We start from the raw sequence: 11,515 nt of genomic DNA on the forward strand, positions 1-11,515 counted from the left end.
TTGTTGCTGTTGGTGCTGCTACTGCTGCTGCTGTTGTTGTTGTTGCTGTTGTTGCTGCTGCTGCTACTGCTGTTGTTGTTGTTGTTGCTATTGGTGCTGCTACTGCTGCTGCTGTTGTTGTTGTTGCTGCTGCTGCTACTGCTGTTGTTGTTGTTGTTGCTGCTGCTGCTCCTGTTGTTGTTGCTGCTGCTGCTGCTGCTGTTGTTGTTGTTGTTGCTATTGTTGTTGCTGCTGCTGCTGCTGCTGTTATCATCGTTGTTTTGCCCATAGCACCACACTTTAGAGATCAAGCACACTGAAAGCCAAGATCAGAAGAAGTTAGCTTGGGTGTTTAGGAAATGTCATAGAGGACACATTCCAGGCTTGAGAATTAATTTTGGAAATACCTAAATTTCAGCTCTAAGAGGAGAAGTGGGAATTCAGCCTGGATTAATGAGTGTTTGCATGTTTTCTATAGATACAGACAGCAATTCTGAAGATTCTGGAAATCCATCCTTAGCCAGGTTTACAGGCTATGGCTCGGTCAACCAGACTGTCACTGTCAAGCCACCTGTTCAGATTGTCTCACTGGGAAGCGAGAGTGGAAACCTTTTAGAAGCTCCATTGACCTCACACAAGTATCCACATATTCCCTTTATGCCAGCTCTACACTGTGTCATGCACAATGGTACCCAGAAGTCGGAAGTCGTCATTCCTTCACCCAAATCTGCAGATGGCAAAACAGTAGGGATGCTTGTCCCTAACCCTGTGGCTATTTCTACAGTGATGGAGTCCACAAATTCAAACCCTGTTGGGATCCTAGGCCCAGCAGCTTCCGGAGAGTCAGAGAAACACCTGGAATTGTTGGCGTCCCCTTTACCTATTCCATCAACCTTCCTTCCACACAGTAGTACTCCTGCTTTGCAACTAACATTGCAGAGGCTAAAATTGCCACCGCCACAAGGATCGTCTGAGAGTTGCACAGTTAATATTCCACAACAAGCAACTGGAAGTCTGAGCATCGGATCACCAAACACTGCCTTTATTCCTGTTCACAGCCCAGGTAGTTTCCCAGGCTCTCCTGTGGCTGCCACAGACCCCATCACAAAGTCTGCATCCCAAGTGGTAGGACTAAATCAAATGGTGCCTCAGATTGAGGGAAACACAGGGACCGTCCCTCAGCCGACCAATGTGAAGGTAGTTCTTCCAGCAGCTGGCCTCTCAGCTGCACAGCCACCAGCTTCCTACACCTTTCCAGGCTCACCCCTTGCTGCCAGTGTGCTACCCACCCAGAATTCCAATGTGCTCAACACAGCCACTTCTGCACAGCCAGCAAGTACAGGCATCAGTCAAGCCCAAGCCACAGTTCCTCCTGCTGTCCCTACCCACACCCCAGGCCCTGCCCCAAGCCCGAGCCCTGCCTTGACACACAGTACTGCACAGAGCGACAGCACATCTTACATCAGTGCTGCCGGGAACACGAACGCTAATGGGACCATAGTGCCACCACAGCAGATGGGTCCCTGTGGTTCTTGTGGGCGAAGGTGCAACTGTGGGACCAGTGGCAATCTTCAGCTAAATAGTTACTATTATCCCAACCCAATTCCTGGACCAATGTACCGAGTCCCATCATTCTTCACTCTGCCATCCATTTGCAATGGCAGCTACCTCAACCAAGCACATCAGAGCAATGGGAACCAACTTCCTTTTTTTCTGCCTCAGACTCCATATGCAAATGGCCTGGTACATGACCCAGTCATGGGGAGCCAAGCCAGCTATGGCATGCAGCAGATGGCAGGATTTGGGAGATTGTATCCCGTATATCCAGCACCCAGTGTAGTTGCCAACACCAGTGGTTCTGGGCCCAAGAAGAATGGGAATGTCTCATGTTACAATTGTGGTGTAAGCGGACACTATGCACAGGACTGTAAGCAGTCGTCCATGGAGGCCAATCAACAAGGTAATCACACTAACTCCCAGAGGACTTGCTTTTGACTTGCCCGTTTCTCCTTGATTATTTTCATTCTGTCTTAGCAGAAAGATCGTTTGCGTGTTTGTTTACAGAGATTGTATTTTCAGTGACAAATCAAAATGCAGCCAGAGAGACCCAGTGTAGACCAGGTCAAGGAGCACAAGGAAGGTCTAGAATGCAGCCAGATAGACCCAGTGTAGACCCCATCACGGAGCGTGAGGAAGGTCTGAGGAAGCTTAGCTTGTCACTAAGGCGTGGCACCAGAGGTACCTGTCAAGGCTCGAGGGCCGTCCACATTCTATGTTAGGCCCCTTGCTTGCAGCGCTGTATTTTAAGTTACAATCCTCTTTCATAGTATTTATAAAAACTTTCAAAGCTTTTATATTTCAAAACTAGGCATACAGGTTAGAGTCTGTGTGCAACCGGCTGGCCCACATATGTTCCCATGTGCCCTTTCATTTAGTACATGAACATTAAAAAGAATAAAATTCAAGAGTCCATTGAATTCTTACAGAAACAAAGTTATTTGAGCAGTAGTTTGGGAGTTAAGAAAGAAGAATGAATTTGAATAGTGCTAACACAAGAAAGAAGCACTTTAATAGATGTGGATAAAGGGCCAGTTCTGGGTCACACTTTTTTTTTTCTCTCTTGCATTTGGCCTTTGTCATTGTGCCAGATCTTACCCAGAGGTCGTCCTGAATCCGCAGTATATAAATTAAGTACCCTCAAAGGGAAATCCAGCTACATAGCTTTAGGTGATACTTACAGCAAGCTTGCCACTGCTTTGGGGAGAGTGAGTGAGTTGCCAGTTTGGACTGGAGCTAGTGCTGAGGAAGGGCCTTGGAAAGCATGCCGTTTACAGTCTTGTGTAGTGGGTTGTGATATGTGTAGCCGTAAGCGGTGACTTAGCCGTTCTGTCTTTCCTGTTTTAGGCACTTACAGACTGAGATACGCACCTCCCCTCCCCCCTTCTAATGATACGTTGGATTCTGCAGACTGACCAGAGTAAAGCTTGCCTACTTAATGCACTCACGTGTGGGGAGTCATGGGGTGTGGAGGGGAGGAAAGGAAAGGTATTTGTTTCTTTGTCTGTACATTTCCTAAATTTCTATGCAGTTGGGAGTTTTCATTTCTCTTTTACCTATGTCTAAAATAAGAATGGATGCTGTGCTCCTGAGCCGCTGGTCTCCTGGCTCAACAGCAGGCTTCCGTGTATGATACGTGTAACTTAAACTTCAGACAAACTCTCAAACAGAAAACATTGATGTGTGCTTTTTTACACTGAATACTTGCTGTGTGCAATGTTTACTGAATCTTTAAACTGTGTATTTGACCTTATTTGTTTTCACAACACTGGTAACAGTCATATGGGTTGGGGAAAAAAAAGCAGCTTGCTTCTTCCTGGCTTTCTCACGTTCACCCTGAACCACACGTGTCTTGCCAGCCGCCTTCTTTCCCTGGCCTGCGGCGGCAGCGATCAGCAGGCCTTGTGGCACTTCTCTAACTTGCTCTGTGTGTGAACCAAGGGCAACAGGTTTCACCATAAATTTTAGAAGTCAGATTCCCAAGAAGTATGTATATATGTCACAAAAACATCACGTAAATACATTATGCAGCACTTGTCCAAATAACATGAAAACAGTGGGAGAGGAAGTCAGACCTCGGGAGCCAGGAAACGGACACACAGGCTTTCCGTGAGAGGACAACTCACCTCCCGTCACACTTCTGTAGCCTGTTGCTTCAGAGAGACACAACGTGAAAACTCACTGGTGTGAATGTTGTTCTCTGTGCTTGTGTCTGTGATGACAGTCAACAGCCAGTTCTACTTGTTGTCACCCACAGTGCCCTACCAGACACACTTACGTCATCTGTGCTACACCAGCTGTTACAGTGTTGCATTGTGTTTACAGTGTAAAGCTGTGGGTTTCTACAAAAGCCAGGGATCCGCTCCCTAAGCTGTGTCTCATAGCAAAGTCACTTTTATAACCGTTTACCACTATGCTTGATGACCGTGTGAAAGGCTGAGTTCTGCGTGCGAGGAGATGGTATTAATCATGTCGGTGTCATGTCACTAAGTTTAATGCTGCTGGGGTTGTTTTGTTTTGTTGTTTTGTTTTAATTTTTAAAGCCAATCTATGTACTAAATTGCTTCCAGGTAATTTTTTTATTTCCTGAAGTGCACTGAGGTTATCTGGAAGGTTGGATGTCTCTCCAGTGACTGCTGCATTCAACAGCAATGAACAAGTACCACCATATATTATAGCCTAAGGGCTGGGAGGGTATAGAGCAGAAACGGCCGGCCACTGCTGTGGGGAGTATAGTTGGTGTGCAGCAGAGGCACTGAAATGTTCGGTCTGGGTTCCGAAACCTGACATTGTGAGACAAAGAAAAACTTGAAGAAAAAAGTTAGTTCAACACTTCAAAAGTAGCGTATCTATTTATAGCACTGCTGTACATTCTGAGACCTTCAGGGGTAGGACCTCTGGGGAGAGGGGGGAGTGATGGGGTAGACGGAAGCTTTAATTTAGAAAGAAACAGTTCAAGTAAAGGAAATTATTTTGATTAAATATATTTTATTTGACCTGGGTATTTTTGGACCACATTATTAAATTGTTAAGCTGCAGTTGAGTTGTTCAGGGGAGAGTATTGATAAGCCTTGTACAGGTGCATTGTGACTCACTTGCCAGGTGTACTTTATGGAGCTTATTTTATGATTTCAAATACTGTACTGTACATAGGAGGTATGTTACCTTCTCCTTATTTGTATGTTTACCATATACTTTGATATTTGAAATGTTATGTACTGGAAAGGCCACTTATATTTCTAGAACAGATTGGATTTTATGCAACATTTTTTCCTTGAATTAACAGCAATAAAAAATGAAAAACAGCCTAAGAATTTTGCCTTATTTCAGGTTTTATAAAATTGAAAGTGGGTTTTCATGGTAATTTTTCTTTTAAGGAGTCAATTCATTTTCCTCTTTACATGGGCAGTGTCTCCCAGTGTGACTTACCACCTGGATGTTCTAAAGCCTTTCCCTGGTGTAGGTCGTCTGGGTAGCCTCCAAAGAAAGGGAAGACGGTATGGCCAAGACCATCTTTATAAACAGCACGGTCCCTGTCCTTAGAAAGTAGACATCTGGTTTTTGATCCCACTTAACAACAGCACAAAGGGCCCAGTGCGTCCATTTTGTTCTGTGTTAGCTGTGAGAGGCACCTAACTATCATTGTTGCATATGGCGTTCTTGTTGTTCATTGTCCTCTGATCTGCTCTCAAGCCTGTCTTTAGGCTTTCAGTCATTTCTAAGCATTGGAGGCCAGTGTGCCTGGTGTGCTGTCAAAGTCTCCCTGAAGTCCCTCAACCCCTGACAGCACGTGGGCAGGACACTGTGAGGGGCGGATCCGCAGCTCTTGGATTGTTCCCTGACCACTATCCATGTGTGTTTAGTTGTCCATTGAACACTGTTACTTGTCTATTACTGTGATGAAACACCAACTGATAGAAGAAAAGTTTATTTGGACTATGGTTCCAGAGGGTTAGAATGAACAATGGTAGCCTGGACACCGGAGCAGGACGCTGACGGGTGGTGTCTTCAACTCTCTTAACTCTCCTCCAGTGACACACTTGTCCCCCGAGGCCACACTGCCTAAGGCTCCCCAAACTCACTAATCACCAATTGGAGACTAAGTGATGCCTGAGACTGGGGCGAGGGGAGGCATTTATCATTCAGACTTCCACAGCCACCCGTTTTCCCCGTCAGCCTGTCGCATGCGCATCACAGAAGTGGTGAACTTGCCGCTGCCATCACATGTGCTTTCACCCGTCCCACCCTTCTCACCCCACCAGTTGGTAAGTTTTGTTTCCTCACCTGTGCTGCTTCTGACCGGAGGGAGACAGAATTTTCTCACACCTAGTCCCCTGGGGTCTGTGTCTGCTCACCTGGTTTGGGACCCTGATGCTGTATTCCTGACACTTATTCTCACACCTTGGATAAATGGATCCATTCTGTCAGTGGACTAAGTTATTGGCTGTGACTAAAGTCCATTTGTGTAAAGTAAAAACCAGTTTAGTCCAGCCACCGTAATGGAAGAGACAGGAGAAGGGAGGTGTGGCGTGAGATGGTGGTTAGAGGGACGGGAGGCTGGGATTGAGGGGGACCTAGAAAACTAGAGGAGTTGGTTAAGTCTGCCTCATGTGCTAACAAAACCTACCCTTGAAGAGTTTGTCTTGTTGGAAACCCACCAATTCATAATAGATATGGGCAGTCTATACATAGCCAAAGTGTATGAGTTGCTTTGTAAAACAAGTTCATTTAGTAGGGGAACTCAACGTTTAATTTTCTTACCTAAGTCCTAAAATACTGTGGGTTTGGTTTTGTTGTTCTGAAGAGGGTCCAGCTTGAAAAGATTCAAGTGTTAATAGGGTCTGTTCCTTACAAGCCACATCCACTCATGCCTGGGAGACATCTTTATTCAGTTCTACATACCAATGCAAGCATTTCAAGGCTGAGGCAATCTGTGGTATAATCCAACCCCATAGCCTTGTGATTTGTTCTCAATGCAGACTCGTGTGCACACACAACACACACAGAACAGTGTTTTGAGACACTGGAGCGAGGAATAAAATGGCCTCTCTGACTTGAACTGTGGACCTGCAGGCAAGGACAGCTACAATGAGCAGGGCTGTGGGGTCCCAGACCGGAGAAGAGCTACACTATTGCCCTTGCATGTGAGCTTGAGCAGAGAGAGAGCAGGCCATGTAGGCAGTCCATCCTTCTGGGGTACCCAATGACTTTATGTAGCTTAGATTCCTATAACACCAGCATGCTTTGTTGTTATTGTATATAAATCACAGCTACTATGTCTATTCATGTAAAAGTTTGTTTTCCCTCCAAATCTGAGAATGCATATAATTTCCAAATGGCACTCTATTGAAAAAATATCACCTAGGATTTTTTGGGGGGGTGGGGGTAGGGGTTCATGGAAGCACCAGTGTATTGAGCACTTCTATGAAGCGCTGTGGACAAACTGAGTTCCAAAGACTCTTCCCTCAAAGTCTCAAGCCCAATGACTGGGCTTTGTCACCTGAGGCTCTTTGTCCCCAAATCCTATTTTAGAGTGCATTGAGAGGTGAGGTGGGGTGGAGTGAAGTGAAGTGCTTCATTGTTTTTCTTTTTCCTCCTGGAGCTCCAACTTTGCTGTGAAAAGGAGTCCTGGGCACCACCTCTCACCCGGGGTGGGGTGGAAGGGGAGAGGCAGTTGTTCATTGGAAAGCAATGCCACCACCTGGTGGGGGACAGAAACAGCACAAGCAAACAGATGTCATTTCCTACTGACCTAATTTAGAGAAAATTGAATATAATAAAGAACATTTGGTTTTGTTAGCCTATGCCCAAAGCCTAAATGAATGCAGGCATCTGGCCATGAAGTGATGCGAGCCAGCGCCTCTCTCAGTCGTGTTCGTGTCAAGGCGTTGCTGGCGATTCTGCTTCCCTCTCCACGTGTTCACTCAACGGAGCGGCCTCTTCCTGTGGAAGGCTTGGGCATTTGAGGTTCTGGGCAGGAAACAGTACAAACACAGCGGTGGTGAAGACCAGGGCCCTGCTTTGAGATCAGCGCTCACCTCCAGGCGCGTTGCCTGTCTATGGCAACACTGCATCAGAAAAAGATGGCATAAATCTGTAGGAAGATTCCTGAGAGAGGGCTGGGCCGGGTGGTGGGCAGCCTGCTACACAGGCCGGGTCCTAGTCAACCGTGTGTCCGTGTGGTGGCCGGCATGGGATAGGGAAACATGTCCACACACAAGTCTTAGAAGGTTCACGGACAAGCTAGGCGAGGTTCACCCATAGTGAAGGTTTTAGATGTGCACGCAGACGACCTCTAACAGAACGCTGCTTAACTTTACGGAGGTTATAACTATCCTGTGCATCTTAAGCGTTAAGTGTAAAAGTGAGGTGAGCTGTGATGGCACATCTGCAGTTCCAGCACTCAGGAGGTTCAGGTTCAAGACCCGTCTGGTCAGCATAATGGGTCCCAGACCAGCCAGGGCTCCATAGCAAGACCCTGCTTCAAAGAGGCGAAATAGTTAAAAGTGAAGGAGCGGTACAAGCGGGAAGAAGGAACAATCCAATGATCTGAAGCCTGAGAAATGGAGCTGCAACCACTCCACCCCGCCCGCCCACGAAGGGCTGCTATGTGGCAAGACGGCCACCAGGTGGCGTACTCTCACAGCCACGGTCATTCAACTCTCCGAGCTCACGGAAGCCACATTCCATTTGTTCTGTGGAAAGTAACTGCCCTGAACACAGATGCAAAGTCGGCTTGTGCTAGAGCCCGTACCAGTCATGGCTTTGTTCTTGTGCCCGCCTTACCACATGTGACCCCGGCAGGCTGATTAACAGAATGGCAGATGGGAATGGCAGCGCTCACTTTGTAGACTAGTTGCAAGGAGTCAGTGTGGCAAAGTACTTTATAAGCACTCGATTTGTGGCCCATCCTTGGCTGTCAGTCTGTACTCTCAGGACCTAAATGCTCAGTATAGATCAGGCTGTCAGCCTCGCAGCACTACCGGGTAGGAACTCTGCTTCCATTTCACAGAAGCGGAATCGCTAGGGGTAAGAATCCACAAGCAAAGAGCACTCAAGTGACAGCACAGGCAGTGAGGCATCAAGCACGCTGTCCCACAAGCCATCTGTGTCCGGGCAGAGGCAGATCTGCTCTCATATAGGGCCATTTCCCGCACCACTTGTCGGGTGCACTCCTTTCCTCCCGGGCCTTCCTGGGCCTCACACTCATGCACCACCACACTTGACTTCTCCTCCCTTCTTCCAATGCTGGGGATGGAACTCAGGGCCTCCTACATGCCAGACCAGCACACTACTACTGACCCATGCCCCACTCATCTCAAATGAATCCTGCGCAGATGATCAGAGAGCGTGCTGGGAGCCGAGCCGTGCCATCTCCAGCGTCCCTTCAGCTTCGGTGTTGGGAGATTTTTGGAAGCCTGACTTCCCCTCTCAGTGATAGGGTGAAGTCTGTAATTTTCACTCCTATGCTTGTTTTTGGTTCAGTGACCTTGCACCGCTCTGGAATGACGCACGTGGCTGTGACAGTGGACAGATGCTGAGAGGGGACACTGCAGAGGAAGAACTGAGGACAGCCAGCCTGCCCCTAGGAAGGACAGCCAGTAGATGGCAGGATAGACGTGCAAACTGGGCAGGCCATCTTCCCCATCACCATTTCCAGGTTTTGCTCCACTTGGAAGTGGAGTTTTCATTTGGGAGGAGAGCTGATAGCTACGAAGACAAGTGCTGATGGCGTGAGCCTTGTGCTAAAGGGTGTGGAGTTACCTGTGTTTGAGGGTTGACAACAAAACGCCAATGTCAGAAAACGGTGGTTCTGTGAGCTAAGGTGCTTTAACCTCTTTAAATAGGTGGGGAAAAAAATACTGATGCAGGTGGATTTACTAAAAGCCCAGACTGGGCTACATAGTGAGAGAGCCTATCTACAAAAAGAATATTTCAGTGTTCACGATAAAGTGTGTTGGAGCAGACATTCATTTGTTTTCATTGCCGGCATGCTTTCCACTTAGGTCAGTAAAGCTGAGTGGTTGTCAACAACTCACCCTATGGCCCTTTAGGCTAAAGCAGGTGTTGCCTATTTCTTCACAAAGACAGCTCGCTGAGTTGTGTGTATACTCTGCTAATTTTCTTTTGTGAAACAAAGACATGTTTCCCAATGTCTTTAAACCCTGGTGTTCCGGAGCATGAATTTGTGCCCTTCCTTAATCAGTGCTTGCACATGTATGTTCCGGTTCTGAGCCGACAACTGGCAGGGAGCCTGTGTCCGGTGGTGGGTACAGTCAGTGCTGCAGTAAACGGCCCAGGTCCTCCAGATCCAGAGGATGAGCACTAACTAGGGAAAGGGTGACAAAGGGTACGTTTTAACTGGATCGGGAAGGAAGAAGGGAGCGTTTCCTAGTGAAGAGTTTCACAAAATGACCAAGAATGGACTACTTAGGGACGGATTTCAGGATGCCCTGCAAAGTGCTGGGTGGGGAAGATGAAAAGCTGGAAGGACAGAGCTGGATGCAGGCACAAGGACAAACCTAGGGTAAAGTGGCAAAAAAAAAAAAAAAAAAAAAAAAAACCCACAGCTTTAAAAGAAATGAGTTCCTTTGTTCTGCCGAGTTTGGTGCTGTTAGGGCTGTTTCTCAGAATGTGATGCTGGGGTCTTCTGCAACACAACCCCCAGAACACCCCACACCACAACACCACACACACACACACCAAGAAACAGTCCTACTGGAAAGAAATTTCCAGAAAGCATGGTCATCAAAGAAGATTGAAAATAAGAATTCAGACACTGGAGAGCAAGACAAAATATGTACGTACATACATACATACATACATACATACATACATACATAGTTCAAGGATGAAATAGCACCACTGTGGACAGTGTGGATATGACATTGTCCTGTGAGGTCAATGGTGGTAGGGGACAGTCACTGGAACAAAGGTAGGGCACTGGGGAGGGCACTAGGCAAAGCTGGAGGAAGCCTACCAGCCACTGTGCACACAGGGCTGGTACTGTCACAGTGCAGGGGGAGGGAATGACCCAATGGTCTCTTGTTCCTGGTGAAGTAGGAGGAGGCAGCACTGGAGATGTGCCAGGCCTGGAGCTGCTGTGCAGAATTAGCTGCCCAGGAGCAGCAAGGAAAAGACACACCCCACCCACTCTTACCCCCAGAGTCGACTGGTGTGACCAGTCACAAGGCACACTTGAAGAATTTTGTTTTTGCTTGTTTGTTTTTCTCTTTAATGATGCAGGAAACTGGATTTCAGGTTAAGGGTAGACACTTGTGGATTCCGGGCAGAGTTTGTGTTGATTTTGCTTTCTGAAGTCATCAACCTCTTTTGAGCCATCCAGGTTCCCAACCCATCACTCTCCCAACAGATGTTTTCCCCTTTCTTTACCTCCCAGAATGCCTTGCTAAAGGGGCCCTGTTCATGTGCTCACTACAGCTGAGCCCATTTCTTCCTTGTCCCAGGAGCCTGCTTGCCAACTGTCTCTGGAGGCTTCACTCTCCCAAGTTCCACTTCCTGTCCAGGCTTCCAGGGCGCTGTCCACAATCTGTGTGGGAAACAGACTCACCTCAGGAGACCTTGCCCACTAGCTAATGATAAGCCTCTGTCAGTTTGTACCAGTCAAACTCTGGGTAGGAGAGTCACCCTGGCCCTTCAGGGTTGTCTGTATATAGATAAACCAAATGTGCACACCAGACAGCCCACTAAACTACGTACGTGCCCAACAGAGTTTATATGAACTTCATTAATATGGATTATGGAGGGACAGAAAGCTGAGGGGATGGAATTCATCTCCTGCTGGCAGGAGGGCATGGAACAGCAAGTGAGCCTACAGTCTAATTCTGGGACATGTGTGGGACCCCAGGATAAGCTACTTCCCAAATACCTGTTAACTAACAAATAATCTAGTGGTGATAAGCAACAGTATATAAGGTTATTTGTGTGAGGAATTTTAAAAAGCTGCTCCAAACTATGC

General features: G+C 47.3%; 1 protein-coding gene across 7 annotated transcripts in view; it reads left to right on the forward strand.

The window, feature by feature from the left end:
* Positions 1 to 4,841, forward strand: part of ZCCHC2 (zinc finger CCHC-type containing 2) — a 46,998-nt gene extending 42,157 nt beyond the window's left edge. For all 7 annotated transcript variants that reach the window (XM_084789518.1, XM_084789514.1, XM_084789519.1 and 4 more), the window contains 2 exons: positions 458 to 1,939; positions 2,884 to 4,841. In XM_084789518.1, the coding sequence (XP_084645644.1) occupies positions 458 to 1,939; positions 2,884 to 2,951 (1,550 nt within the window). In that variant the 3' untranslated portion in view covers positions 2,952 to 4,841. The remainder of the gene's footprint in view (positions 1 to 457; positions 1,940 to 2,883) is intronic.
* The last annotated feature ends 6,674 nt before the right edge of the window (positions 4,842 to 11,515 follow it).

Source organism: Acomys minous (genome assembly GCF_964271855.1).
Source record: "Acomys minous genome assembly, chromosome: 1".
NCBI classification, from domain to species: Eukaryota; Metazoa; Chordata; class Mammalia; order Rodentia; family Muridae; genus Acomys; species Acomys minous.